The 15,612-nt window shown below is 43.2% G+C and overlaps 1 protein-coding gene across 12 annotated transcripts in view; it reads left to right on the plus strand.

Annotated features, from left to right (window-relative positions):
• BNC2 (basonuclin zinc finger protein 2) overlaps positions 1-15,612 on the plus strand; it is a 460,748-nt gene that overhangs the window by 320,360 nt on the left and 124,776 nt on the right. For all 12 annotated transcript variants that reach the window (XM_065907673.1, XM_065907672.1, XM_065907675.1 and 9 more), the window contains one exon: positions 6,623-6,858. In XM_065907673.1, coding sequence (XP_065763745.1) covers positions 6,623-6,858 — 236 coding nt within the window. The remainder of the gene's footprint in view (positions 1-6,622; positions 6,859-15,612) is intronic.

Genomic DNA, 15,612 nt, shown 5'->3' on the forward strand with positions numbered 1-15,612 from the left:
CCCAGGAGAGCTTTACACCCTAGGCCAGTGCACTGACTAAGTCAAGGCAGAGTGTGCCTTTATTTGGTAAGAAGAAAGGGTATAGTTTTCAAAGGAGGGTTGAGGGTGGATAATCTGCATGGATGGGCTTCCCTGGTGTTTCAATAGTAAAGAATCCACCTGCCAATACAGGTGACGTGGGTTTGATCCCTGGGTTGGGAAGATCCCCTGGAGAAGGAAATGGCAACCCACTCCAGTAATCTTGTCTGGGAAATCTCATGGACTGAGGAGCCTGATGGGCTACAGTCCATGGCGTTGCAATGAGTTAGACGTGACTGAGTGACTAAACAACAGTCTCCATGGACAGGCAGGTCTGTTCTCAGGGGAATTTATTTTGGGAAAGAATAAATATGGGATTTCAGGATCTGGAAGCTGAGTCCATGCGTCTGCATTTCTCTGAAAGGCCCATGCATACCCCAGGTCTATGCAGATCATCATTTGAAGTCCAGGGGCTTCCCTGGTGGCTCAAATGGTAAAGAATCTGCCTGCAGTGCAGGAGAGACATGAGTTTGATCCCTGGTTTGGGAAGATCCTGGAGAAAGGAATGGCTGTCCACTCCAGTAGTCTTGCCTGGAGAAGAGCTTAGCGGGCTACAGTCCTTGGGATCGCAGAGTCAGACACAATTCAGTGACTAACACACACACACACAAACATACACACACATGAGTCAAGGCATCTCACAGTAGAGCGTTGCAAACATTTCCTATCCTGTTCACTTAGCTCTCGGTCATCTTGCCCTTTGACTCATCTCTTTGGTTTTCAGTGATGTGTATGTGTTAGGGGTGTATATCAGAATATGGTGGTAATTTTTCTTTTTTAAAAAAGTATTATTTATTTATTTGACTGTATCCAGCTGTAGTTGTGGCACGCAGGATCTTCATTGCGGCATGCAGGAGCTGTAGTTGGAGTGCGCAGGCTTCTCTCTAGTTGTGGCATGTGGGATCCAGAGCATGTGGGCTCGGTAGTTAAACGGCACCCAGCTTAGTTGCCCCATGGCCTGTGGGATCTCAGTTCCCGCACTAGGGATGGGACTCACGTCCCCTGCATTGCATGGCCAATTCTCAACCCCTGAGCCACCAGGGAAGTCCCAGTAGTTTTTCAAATGAACCTCGACCATCTCCCTTTCAACCCTCTTCTTTAGGGGTTGTGGCTGTGAGCCAAGTTGCCCCAGCTGACAACTGTTCCTTTAAATAAACCTCTGGACTCTCATCGGAGTTTTACATCTAAAATTATGTCATTTTAATCTTATGAAATAGTTAGTATTTTCTATACCCTATTAACCAGAAATAAAATTATAACCTTTCCAGAGGTTTTGGCTTGCAGTGTTAAGGTTTCTTTCAGACTGCTTGTCTGACTTTTCTGTATCCATCTTCCACTTGTTGGCCACAGGTTTGACACATCCATTGGATATTCATTTCTCTTAAACACATCTCATTAGGGCTGTGGTTCTCAAAGTATGGTCCTTGGCCAGCAGGATCAGTGTCTTGTGGAGGCTTGTTAGAAATTCTGTTTCTTGGCCCCCACCCCTGACCCAATGAATCAGAAACTCCGGGGGAGGGTGGCCCAGTGATCTGATCTATGTTTTAACAAGCCCTTTTAGCTGATTCTGAGACACACAATGTTTGAGAATCCCTGTCTTAGTTCCATCTACCTGAACTGCCACCCTCCTTTCTTGCTTGCCAGTATCTTGTAAGACTGTGCCTCCCCTGCCAAGTCGCCCTTTCTTCTGTGTCCGTCAGTACTTCATCACATCTCTTTTATAGCTTAGACGACGAGAGCATCTGCATGCAGCACCTGCCTTGGGGATGAGTTGTTAAGTGCCAGTGAGTAAATGCATGTATGCATGAATGAAGGAGAAGAGCACGTTAGGAGGAGTGGTGATCAATAAGGTCAGCTGCTATGGCGAGATCATGGAGAATAATGAAGGGAAAAGCGATCGGATTTTGTAGGAAGGCAGGTGTTGGTGACCTTTGAAATGCTTGCTTCAGCAGAGTGATGGGCAGGAAGCCCAGACTACTGGCAGTTAGGGACTTCCAGCATGATGAAGACTTGCAGGTTACTAGAGTTGCTTATTGACTATTTATCTGAACATGCAGTAGCAATAGAATTTCTGGGGAGAAATAGCTAAGTGACCTTAGGCTAGTTACTGACCCTCACGGAACTTGTAGGCAGTAATGTCTTGTGTTCTTAATCTTTTTAAAGGATTAAACAAGATCATTGTGACCTTAGAATGATGCCTGCCTGACATTTAGTTAGTACTTAAATGATTATTTCCTTTACTCCTCCCCCCATATAACAATTATTATTATTTATTAATGTTGTTGATGGTGTCCATCAGCCTTGGCAAATTTGTGTGAGATATAAAATTGTTAGGGATACCTTCATTCCAGTCACTGGAGATATTGTGAATTGCATTTGGCCTGGAACAAACATACCTTTAGTTGAACTGCTGACAGCTTATTTGAAATACATGTTATCTAGCTGAGAGAATACCCCCAAAAGGTAGTTGTCTTAGTTAAGGTTCTTAGATACAAATTACAGAATCCTACTTCCAGCAGACATAGGAAGAGAGAAAGGGAGAGAGATTTTTGTTGGCTCCTGTAACTGAAACATAACTGTGTCTTCTGCAACTGTATCTTCTGGTTCAAACAGCGTTGTCAGTCTTTAGTCTTTCTCCAGCCATTCTGTAGCCCACCTGTCCTCCACGTGACTCTCATTCCCAAGCATATTTGACAACTACCGATTTCAAGGAGGGAGAACTCCCCACAGTTCTAACTGAAACCCTGGATTCAATATCGCTCTTCAGACTTAGGTCACTTGCCCTTTCTTAAACTGGTTTTTGTGGCCAAGGAACTGGGAGGTACTGGTTTTCCAGGCCTGGCTTCAGAAATATTCCATTCTATGAAATAAATGGTTGAGTGTACAAGAAGAGGGGCTCCCTGAAGGGAAATGTGGTTTCCGTACCCAGAATGAAGGGGAAGCACAGCGGGAGGAACAATTGATATCATCTCATTGTATAGAAAAGTGCTTTTCAAACTGTGCTTCTGAGAACTCTAGGGGTCCCACTGAGATGCTTAAACAGGAAGGGAAGAGATAGTAACTCATAGTGGGAAGTTGTTAAATTCATGTCCACTCAAGCTTTACCAAGAGTAGCTTCACTTTCATATACTTTTATGTCCAATTTCCAGTAAAGATTTCATTTGAAAAAGGAATTTTGGCAAAACAGTTGGTATAGGACAGTCTTAACAGAGGGTTGGCCCATAGCTCATAAAGGTAGGAGACCATCTTTTCCCACTCCATCCTGCTGAACAAGTTCTTGCCCTGCTTCTCCATTCCTATTGGCTCAAATTTCTAACCTGCCTGAATTCCAGTCTTGAGTCCCCCACAATCAGACATAGGAAGAGCATAACCTTAGGCAGAGTCCAGTTCTCAGTTTACTGTTACTATGACAATTTTAAAAATCATTACTTAACCCTTTGCTGACCAAGGAGACATCCCCCTAGAGCTGTTGACAACTTGGTGACTCAATACCATCCACCAGTTATAAAGCAGAAAGTTTTGATTTCATTCAAGACATTTGAGCATAATCTTTGATGATGTGTTTATGCTGAAATTTGCACTTGACATCAGCAAACTGGGCAGTTTAATTTTTCCAGCCTTCCTCTATGGCTCATCTCCTTGATAACCGCTGCTTAAATCAGACACTAGGAGCTTTTTCCTTATCAAATATTGATTTTTTTAACTGTTTGGCCCACCCTTTTATTTTTCATATCAGAACCCAGAATGTAAGCCAGGCCCTTATTTGTGTAAATAAAATTATATTGGAACACAGACATGCCCATTAGTTTAAGTTTGCTTTTATCTCTATAATAGCAGAGGTGAGTAGTTGTGAAACTGGAGGCAAGGCCCATAAACCTAAAATATTTACAGTCTAGCCCTTTACACAAAAACTTGTTGACTTCTACTGTCTAGTTATGTGGCTTACAACAGAATTCCTACTTCTGAACATGTGGCATGCTAAACGATCAGTAATATCCTTTTATTTTCTTAAAAATTATTCGTCCAGTTATTTATGACTGCGTGGTCTTAGTTGTAGCATACAGGCTCAGTAGTTGCAGCACATGCATCCCCTCGGCATGCGGGATCTTCGTTTCCTAAGACCACAGATGGAATCTACATTCCCTGTGTTGGAAGACAGATACTTAACCACTGAACCACCAGGGATGTCCTTTGAATACTCTTACTCTCTGATGGTCTCATAAGTGTATCTAGGGAAACACTTCTGCCTTATCTGTTCTACCTGTGCTTTTTCAATTCTTTGAACAACCTCTCTTTGTACCCTCAACAGTTTAGTCCTCTTCATCCTCTAAAACTGCCAGCCCTTTTTAAGGAGTGGAAAGAGAGAGGGGTGAAACTTTACACCTGGTCCTAGAACACATTGGTACACACCCCTACATATATTCAGTGTGTAGATAACAAGGCGCCGGTCACATGGACAGAAATCAGGTCTGGTTTCACTTTATGTCCCCTCTACCCGACCCTCCCGGATTTCATACTTGCTGTGGTCACAGCAGTATATTTTGTGAAGGGTCTGATACGAGGAGTTTGATAAAGGGGAAGGGAGGAGGAGCAGAGTCCACCCAAGCTGGATGCTGGATTCTGTAAACAGAGCAGCCACTGTTCAGAAGATGAGTGGTTAAGCTGTACTTGAAGAAGAGCAGGGGTGATAATGCCTCTTTCCTGCCGTCTAAATGCCCTGTGGAGGGAGAGAAGACTTCAGTCCCTAGGCTTCTGAATCCCTTATCTTTCCCAAACGTTAAATTAATTTTTAAAGCTATTTATTCAAAGTTGACTTAACCACTAGAATAGGAAAGATCAGACAAATCAGCTGCAAGAAATGAAGTATGAGGAAACCTGAACTCTTTGACAAAGTATTCCTGGGAGTAAATGTGTTGAATGAAGCCAGCGGGTAAATGATAAGGGCCTTTACACTGTGGATGTAAGAAGGCAATTTATCAAGAGTACATGAACTCTCCAGTGACCACAAGTCAGGAGGAAACGAGAGTGGAGGAGGAGCCCTGAAAAAATACACTTGAAACACGGAAAATTGTGTGTGTGTGCGTGTACTTTTAAATAGTCATATTAATATGCAGAAATACCGGTGTGTTAAAAGAGGAGCTGCTCAGTGTGTGCATCCATGGCAGCCTGCACTACTCAGGGAGAAGCTATTGGGAAGAGTGATTGAGGCATTCAACCAGACAGTGGTTAGAACTTGCAGAAACCTTGGGTCCTTGCAGGTAGAATTAGGCAGATTTGAGCCCGGCGGTTGTTGTCTGATGCCCATTTAGGTGAGCGTCTTTCAGGCTCGCGTGTTTCTCTCTTGAAATCTCTAGAAGGTCATATCTGTATAATTCTGGCAGCTGACCCAGTGCTTTTGCCTTCTCTTCAGTTCAAAGGACCTCTCATTCATTATCGCAGTCATCTTTGCAGCATCTCTTTGAGCCCTGTGGATGGGACAGTATCTTAATGGGTCACTCTAGAGAAACTGAGTTAAAATGTCATTTATCTGCAGTCGAGTTCTCAGTAGCTCAGATAAGGATGGAGATGAGAATGTATAGCCTTATCTGGCTTTCAGAGCTAGGGCAGAAATGTGGTTTCTCAAATTTGAGGCGAGGACGGCCTAATTATTGAAATATTAGTTCCATTGAACATATTTACTCTGAGAATGGTCTTCCTCAGTTTTCTGTGCTGAGATGATGTAGCTGAAATACACAGAAATTCTCATACTTAGATTTTAGTCATTTTTTTCTGCTTTCATCTCATACTAAACCCTTTATCACAGCTGTTAATAAAATACCTATTTATGACTTGAATTTCTTATTTTGTTTGTTTGTTTCTTCTGAATAACTTAGCACTAAACTAACGGGTAAACAGCAAGAGGGGAATTTTGGAGAACTGAGTCTTGGAATAATTCCTCTTAGCTAATTCAGCTCAAGGTACATGACCAGCCCCCATCTGCCCCGCAGAGGTCAGCTTTCCTTATTCCCTCTGGATTAACCTTTTACCCCTAGAAGTCCAAAGAACACCCTCCTCTTCCTCTTCAAGCCATCCAGGTATCTGAAGGGGTGAATCTCTACTCAGAAAAGTGATGCTGGTTGAACATGCAGTTGGGGCCTGAGTTGGCAGTTGTGAATGTGTTCCTCCTTTTGCTGCAGGGACGGGGGACACCATGGTGACTTGGGTTGAGCCATAGTTCAATTAGCAAATTAATTGGGTTTTTAGTGCCAGCCACAGTCATTTAGAAGCCTCCGCGGTGGCTCTTCCTGCAAACCAAGTGTCTTTTGTGTTTGTTGTTGTCTGTAATTTATAAACACATGGAATACAAAAACACAGACAAGTCAGGAGGAGGTGGCAAGAGCACTGTGTATTACACCGTCCTGTCTCAGTTATCATCCAGGTACAGAAATGGAGACCCAACCCCCCATAACTTCCAGTAACTGGCTTCTCCTTTCTTTTATCTCCGCCCTCTCCTTTTTCTCTGTGCCTTCCTGCTGCCCCTGGACCTCCGGCGGGACCACCACAGCCTTGGACAAGCTCAGCACGCAGCACCTGTACCACCCCACCCAGGTGGAGATCGTGCAGTCCAACGTGGTATTCGACATCAGCAGTCTGATGCTCTACGGCACGCAGGCAGTGCCCGTGCGGCTCAAGATCCTTCTGGACCGTCTGTTCAGCGTCCTGAAGCAAGAGGAGGTGCTCCACATCCTGCACGGCCTGGGCTGGACGCTGCGCGACTACGTCCGGGGGTACATCCTTCAGGTAGGGGGAGGCGCCAGGGCGGTGTCGGGGGCCAGCTGGAGGAGGGCTGGGGTAGGAGCCCTGGGCCAGTCCTGCCCTCCCTCCCAGCCCCTGCAGGCCCAGGCATGCATGCCCCATTCTGGTTAACGTGGTCCTTCTGGCGGGCTGGGCAGGGGATTGGAAAGCAGGAACTGTGTGCCAGCCGGCCGGCACCCAGGCTCCGTGGTGAACGTTAGAAGGGAGATGGTGGCCTGTTGCTTAGGGTTGCTCTGTTTGCATTCTTCTGAATTCAGCTCCCTCTCCCTACAACATGGGCCTCCCAGCTTCCCTGAGTCTTCTGGAAGCCTCCTCTGAAAGGGAGGGCTCAGAGGTGGGTGATGGGTGTGCAGCAGTCTGAGACTGCTCTTCATCTGGGTTTAGCAGAGTTCGTTCTCACACTTAACCTGGTAGGTTTGGTACTTCCTTGGTGGTCTCTGCACCCCAACCATTTATTGCTTCTTCATCCAAATCAGAGGAAAAACTGTGTAACCTCTGTAATAAACTCCCTGCTTTTGTAACCAGTAAACCCTTGCATTCCAAAACCTGCAGACCTGGTTATAGACTTGGCCTTCACAGCAGCTGTTCCTCCAGCTTGAGCCCCTTCTTTGTGTCAAGGGCATCTCGGGTCTGGTAAGGGACTTTTCTGAAGGCCAGCAGCCTCCACTCCCCATAACCCTAGGCTCCTTGCCTTTTCTGTCTTTTTTATTTTTTATTTTTTTTGCCATATCTCCTAAGTCGTTATGCATTGTGTACTTTGCCTCTGAAATGTTTTTATGGCCATCTGTCTTCCTACGACCCTTGAAGGGTAAATGTTGAAAGCAGCATGTTGGGAGACCCCAGGATCCAAAAAGACCACACTGGACGATGAAGAGATACTCCCTCTTGCCAAAGGAGATCGCAGTTGGAGAAGGTAGAATCTGAAGCAATGTTTTGAAATTTCTCATGGGGAATAATACCAGGAGAACTGACCCTTCAAAAAAAAAAAAAATAGTTTTGGCTCTGCCAGCCTTGTTGATTCCCCAAACCAGCCTGTGATGTGTGTAAGGCTGCCAGCTTGGTGTGTAATGAGTGAGGGTTGAGGGGGATTGAATTTCGCCCTTGCTTTAACCTGGCATGAACACACACACATTCCTATCGTTCTCCCGTGTGGTACCACCAGGTTTTAGCCAGGGCAAGTGAGCAGACCAGGGGCCTGCGTGGAAGTAAAGAAAGAGGGAAGGTAGGAGAAGGTAGTATCACCTGTCTGCTCCAATGACTGCTTAGTTAGCGTAGAATCATTTTGTAGTGAGATGTCAACTTGGAAGGCATGGGGAATTTGGCCCTCAGAAGATGAGATGATGCTGATAATAGGAATAATTATATATTACGTTTTCAGTTTATAGAAGACTTTCACAAGCATTATCTCATATGCCTCGGGAGGGTGACATTTCACTGGGGTGAGTGGAGAGTTAAGTCTTGGGTGGTCAGGGGGGCCGGAAGGGGGCCCAGGGTCCAGGAGGAAGAGGCCAGAAAGAACAAGTGTGGAAGCAGTTTCACAGCCCCTGCTCCTGCCAGCCTAGAGATGCACACAGTGCCTTGTCTTTCTCTAGTGGTTTCCACATAGGATTGTTAATGTCCGTTTGGGATGGATTTTACCCTACAGGAAGGAACAAACCTCTTGCAGCATTTTGAATGGAACTGTCAGTGGCTAAGTACTCTCCTTTATTAAAAAATTGCAGTAATATTCCCCAACCTGGTCCCATTTTACTGCCTCCACTGTGATGCTTAGTTCTGTCACCAGTGCTTTACTTTTGTTCTCCTTGTCTGTTTTTGCCTAAGTTATCTGGACCATACGTATGGCCTCTTTATGGAAGCACGTAAATACGTGCATGACTGTGATGATTCGCCGTCATGACAACCGTGGCATTTTGATGGCAATGAATACAGAGTCTGCTAGTTGTTCTGGGTGTAATCCTATTGTTCTGCCTTGAACACAGTGCCTGTTCTGTGTTATTTGAAATTACTACTTAGGTGTTTATTTTTTTCAGTATTTCAACATAACTCTAGGGCAGGCATAGAAAATATACTCCACATTTTGTTCTGTATGAAGGCCTCAGATTTAAAAATATGAATTACAAGAGAAGTGAAATTTCAGAGGAAAATTCAACAAAGCCATTAACTAATATTTATAGTCTCTAATTTGGGGGTGAAGTACTACATAGAAGAAACACTTTCAATTATTGTGATTCTTAAATTATAGGTAATTTTCATTAATTTCATGGCAATTTTGACAAAGTCTCAAATTTAATATAATCTTTTTTCTCAGAGTCTAAAATTGACATTTTGAGAAAATTGCAGATGATTTTTACATTAGAGGAACACTATGTTTAGTTTCTGTCTTGTTTTATTGGTAGGATTGATGTAATATGAATTTTATTTAAATGATGCTTTTTGTTATTCAGTGTTTGTCATCTACTTGTTTCTTGTGTAAACAATTCTGTTTAAGAAAAAAGCAAGAAGTTGAAGCACATAACGCTGTTACTTATGTAGTGAGACAATGATAATTTCATTTAAAAAAAATAGGTTATTTAGAAATACACCTTTTTTCTCTCAAGCCATGTTGTTTGATTATTGGCCAGTTATTTTTAAAATTATATATAGTAATGATAAGGTATGTTCAGAAGACTTTGAATATAATTACATGTAACATATTTGAGCAGCTAGACTATAAAATGTGCATCCAAAGGTTGTGGAAACCTATAATGCACTATTAGTGTACAAGTCATTTTATCTGGCTAAAACTCAATTGTCTTGTAGCCCTCAAGGCATCAATTTTAGCATTATTGCTCTCAACAACAGTATATTGAATATTATGTCAGTTAAAGGAGAATAATTATCAAGGCAAGTTAGGGTGGCTGTTAGTCTTACCACATATTGACTTGGTTAGCAGTTGGCTATAGATTGTGTTACCGGGCAAATGAAGATGTACTGTAAGTTGAACTGGTAAAGCCAGGATATTAATTTAACTCTCTCTGGGTCCAAACCTACATCCCTCATATATAAACACAGCCGCTTCTGGTTTCAGAAATACTTTTGAATGGCGAAAAAGTATCTATAGCAGTATCTGATGTGATTTTGAATTTTTGGATGTAGGGGAAAGAGGGGCTGGCTGTTCAAAACTGTCCTTTGCAAGCTGTTCTTTGTTTGAAGAGGTTACTAAAAGAGAAAGGGAGATGGTAGTAGTGCCACAGATTTATTTAAAAGACTGGCATTTTTTTTAAGAATCCTGTACTGTTTCTGTAAAATTGCTTTACACTTATACGATTATCTGTGTGATTCATAAGCTAACTAGCGGGCTGTAAACTACAGAGCATGATGTGGATTTCAGTGAGTTAAGAATCCAGATGGTATCTTAAAGGTGAAGAACCCAGTATTCTCCAGTATACCGATTAAAGTGTTCATTCAGAAAGTGCCAGAAAAGTGAAGCAAATTTTAGGCATTTTCCCACACAACAGAAAAAGGAAGAAATAGGCAATCTGATCCTAAAAAAGCAACATGAGGTATTTTTTTTTTCTGTTGCTGAAGAGTCATTCTTATTTCCAGTCTATATCTCATGGTAGATCTATTGACAAGGGGTAAAAGCAGTATCCTGTTCTTTCCCCATTTTCCCTGACTATGACCCAGGAAGTGAGAGTATGGGTGTTTATCACTGTTGAATTTAATCATTTAAAAATCAAGTGTTCACACAGTCTCTTTGGCAGTTTGAACGTGTAACTGACTTGCCTGGGCTCATACGCCAGCCCATGTGTGGAAATCTCCTCCTTTGCAAAATGAGTCCTGCCAGGATTCAGGGAGCCATATCAGACACTCCAAGTAATTAGCTGAGGTGTCAGCAGCCTGGTGAGAGAACGAGCAGTGATGCCCATTTCAAATCACCTGTGTCTTGAAACAATCAGAACTAATAGAACAATCAACCCTCTAGGAGAACATTTCCTCGAATATCTGGGCCCAATGATCTTGGAGGTCCAACTTAAGCATTGGGAGGAACTCCTCTGGAACCTTTGCTTAGAGTCTTGTGATAGTTCAGTTCAGTTCAGTCACTCAGTCGTGTCCAGCTCTTTGTGACCCCATGGACTGAAGCATGCCAGACCTCCCTTTCCATCCCCAATTCCCGGAGTTTATTCAAATTCATATCCATTGAGTCAGTGATGCCATCCAACCATCTCATCCTGTGTCGTCTCCTTCTCCTCCCACCTTCAATCTTTCCCAACATCAGGGTTTTTTCAAATGAGTCAGTTCTTTGTATCAGGTGGCCAAAGTATTGGAGTTTCAACTTCAACTCAGTTTTTCACAATGAATATTCAGGACTGATTTCCTTTAGGATGAACTGGCTAGATCTCCTTGAAGTCCAAGGGACTCTCAAGAGTATTCTCCAACACCATGGTTCAAACGCATCAATACTTCAGTGCTCAGCTTTCTTTATAGTCCAACTCTCACATCCATACCTGACTACAGGAGAAAACCGTAGCTTTGACTACACAGACCTTTGTTGGCAAAATAATGTCTCTGCTTTTTAATATGATGTCTAGGTTGGTCATAACTTTTCTTCCAAGGAGCAAGTGTCTTTTCATTTCATGGCTGCAGTCACCATCTGCAGTGATTTTGGAGCCCAAAAAAGTAAAGTCTGTCACTCTTTCCACTGTTTCCCCATCTATTTGCCATGAAGTGATGGGATTGAATGCCATGATCTTAGTTTTCTGAATGTTGAATTTTAAGCCAACTTTTTCACTCTTCTCTTTCACTTTCATCAAGAGGCTCTTTAGTTCTTCTTTGCTTTCTGCTGTAAGAGTAGTGTCATCTTCATATCTGAGGTTATTGATATTTCTCCCGGCAACCTTGATTCCAGGTCTTGTGATAACGTTAGCATAATAAAGGCTCTGAGAAGTTCTGGAGCAAGTGATTTGCAAGGTTAGATAAGTAACTTCCACTAACTTTGTTCACTTCATAGCTTCTTTCTGTGAAGCTCATCAGAAATCTTCCATTCCTGAGCACACTCAATTCTTCTTCATCTTGTGGCACCTGCATGTGTGGGTTCTTCCGCCGGGACTCTCTTACTCATTAGTTACCCACCAGAGTCCCACTTTTTCACAGAGACCTTATTCAGTCCCGCTTATCCCTTGTAGGTCTTTTCTCACATGGTTGTCTCTCAGAATTCTGTATCCCTCAAGCTCCAGTGCAATTTAAAATAAGTCAATGGTTCAAAAGCTTTTTCCTGGCTTCTTCTCTCAGAAACGCCATGAAGCCAGGGCACTCACTACATACTTGTTAAATGAATGAATGGGTAAAAAATTCTGCTTCACTTGACATAGCTTGATGTTTCACTGGAACCCGTGGCATATCCAATGACTTCACTTGATACAATGGCCCTTCATCTTTCTTTAGGTGTCCTGGGGACCAAAGGCTGTAACAGCAGCTGGGCCACTGAGGGCAGGAAAAAGAGAAACAGAAGCTCCACCCCCCAACACTCCCTAGCTAGTGGTCTGTGTCGACTATATCATGTGCCAAGAGTGTTTTGTGGTAACCATGTAGTAGGCAGCATCAATATTAAGCAAACGCTTGGATTTAAACAGCCCTTTGTGGAGCAAGTTCACATACATTTGCTCTTTGAATCCTCTCTGTCATACCACCCTCTTGTAGGAATTGCCAGTGAATTAACTTTTGTAGTTGTTGAAGCTCAAAGAGGTCAAGTGACTTTTCCTTGATCACAGAAGCTGTTAATTAGCAAAACTTCCAGAGAATTAAGAACCATTTACCTCTTGTTCATCACTGTAACCTGCCTCCCAGCCTGGCACGTAATGCTCCTGCTGCTGCTAAGTCACTTCAGTCGTGTCCGACTCTGTGCGACCCCATAGACGTCAGCCCACCAGGCTCCCCCATCCCTGGGATTCTCCAGGCAAGAACACTGGAGTGGGTTGCCATCTCCTTCTCCAGTGCATGAAAGTGAAAATTGAAAGTGAAGTCGCTCAGTCGTGTCCGACTCTTAGTGACCCCATGGACCGCAGTCCACCAGGCTTCTCCGTCCGTGGGATTTTCCAGGCAAGAGTACTGGAGTGGGGTGCCATCGCCTTCTCCACTAGCATATAATAGTGCTTGCTAAGTACTGGATGGAGGAAATTTTGAAATCTGACTCCAATGTGGGTCTCTGACTCTGTGAGCAGTAAGACTATCAAGCTGTAATATGTGACTGTCTTGTAGCTCAAAGTGGTGTGGTTTGGGGAACATAGAAGGCTGGAGAAATATTCAGTAGTGAAATTAGGTGAAATTGGTTCTGTTTTGGGTTCCTTTTCTTGCCTATTTCCTGATATTCCACCTGTATCAGCTTCCCTTTGTTTTCTGATTTCCATGACCCAAACTTTCCCTCTAGATCTAATGCTTAATAATGCTTCATTGTCAATGCTCATCTTTGACTAACCTTTCCAGGGATACATGCCTTTTGTAGTTGAGTGTAAAAAACCGAAGATTTTATACCTAATTAGTAAGATTTCAACTATATCATGTGCCAAGAGTGGAGCAGAGACAGAGTAGCTCTTTCCTGGTCCATAGAAGGATATCAGGTTGGATGGTAAAGGCGGAACTGGGTGCTGGGTAAGAAGATCGGACCAAAGTCTAGGTCCTGCCACCGATTATCTATGTGAACATGGAAAATGTGCCTTCTTAGCCATGGTTTCTTCATCTCTAAGTTGAGATAACCCTTTATACTTCTCTTGCCTTTTGGATGGTGAAACGATGAAATAATGTGGATGAAATCATGTTGTAAACCCTAGTTCCAGTTGGTACTTTCATTTACATCTGTACATAGAGTTGGGTCTCTCCAGTTATAGCTGGACAGTGTCCATTCCAGGCTCAGCATGTTTCTCTGTAGATGTCAGATGCTTAGTAAAAGATAGGAAGTACGTTTTAGCCATTAGCTATTATCACTGGGATAAGTGCTAGTTCTTATAGTAAATAAACCATAAAATCCTCGTGGGCTAACACAGTAGGAATTTCTTTCTCCTTCTCAGCCGATGGCCTGGGTGATGAGTTCTTTCCTCCCTGGGGTGATTTGAGGGCTAACTTAGAGCCTTTCTGGTGGCTCAGATGGTAAAGAATCCGCCTGCAATGCAGGAGATGTGGGTTCGATCCCTGGGTCTGGAAGATCCCCTGGAGAAGGGAATGGCAACCGATTCCAGTATTCTTGCCTAGAGAATTCCATGGACAGAGGAGCCTGGTGGGCTCTGTGGGGAGTCCATGGGGTCACAGAGTTAGCGAAACGACTGACTGACTAACATTTTTGCTTAAAAAATTTTTTTTTTAGGGCTTCTGCCATTTTATGGCTCTGCCTCTCTCTGGGACTACAGCTTCCTCTTCCTGATGGCAGCCCCGAGAGAGTGTGGGTGGAGGGGCGGTGGGGAAGGTTTTCATGGACCAGGCCTGAAAGTGGGTCACTTCGCTCCACGTGTCGCTAATGAGAGCTTACGTCTGACTCGGGCCCTGTGACTGGGGGAGCTGGGACCCTGGTCCCGCCGGGCATTCGCTTCTGGTGGTGCCTCCGTCCCTGCAGAAGGCCCGCGGGTCAGCGCCCCTCATGTGTGGTGCAACAGCCCACATTCTGCCTGCTTTGTAAACAGTTAAGCCAGGGAAACTTTGGGCAGAAGATGAGTGTAGTTAAGGCAAATGTGTGCGTTTGAATCCTGGATCCAGGTCTTACTAGACGTGTGAAAATAGAGCCTCAGACTGGGCTCCCTCACCTGTAAAGCAGGGATACTCACTACCTCATGGGTTTATTGTGAAGATAAAATAAGATGATGCACATGAAGCCTTTAGTCATGCTGCTTGCTCAATATCCAGTAACTGTTAACTGTTAACACGATGATGAAGAAGATGGTGATATAGGCTGCTCTAGACTGTTGCCGGCCTGACCATTTTAGAGCTGTGTGTATAAAGCAGATTTAAATCCTGAATGCTTTGCATTCCACCATGACTCTTAGAACAGGGTGTCTTTCCAGCCAGTCAGGTGAAAAGGTAGATAATATTCAATTGTAGATAAATAGTACATACATACCTGTGCATGTACATACATACACACAGATTTGCATGTATATATGTACATGGTACATGCGTGATTACAAGTAAGAGACAGGAGAGGATCTTGACAAAGATTTTGGACTTTGGAGTAAAACAGACATGGGTATGAACCTTGGTTTACCTCCTGATAGCTCTATTACCTAAGATAGATTATTTAACATATTTGTACCTTAGCGCCTTCATCTGTAACGGTTGATGAAATGATATGTATAAAGTCCTTAGTGCAATAAGTAGACCACAGCACTCTTATTGATACTAACCATTACTACACTGTGTGTGAATATACATGTGAACTTTTTTTGAGTAATGACTTATTCCATTTATGACTATTATTACTTTTGCATTTCTCGATTTCATCAACTCTTTCAATACCCTTCCAAGCACCTGGCACAGAATGAATGAGTACTTGGTGAATTTATTTAAATGATTAGAGTCTCTGGGCTTTCACTCCATTGCATGAAGTAAAATTTACTTAAAATAGGCGCCCTTTTTAATGGCTATTATCTGACCTGAGAGATTTCTGAGGAAATTTCTGAAACAGACAGAAAATGGATCTAGGTATACATTCATTTAAGTAGTCCTTCAAATAGCCAGTTGTATTGATAAATTACTCTGTGCTGAGTACACAAGAAA

The sequence above is a fragment of the Muntiacus reevesi genome, chromosome 17 (assembly GCF_963930625.1).
Source record: "Muntiacus reevesi chromosome 17, mMunRee1.1, whole genome shotgun sequence".
Taxonomy (NCBI): domain Eukaryota; kingdom Metazoa; phylum Chordata; class Mammalia; order Artiodactyla; family Cervidae; genus Muntiacus; species Muntiacus reevesi.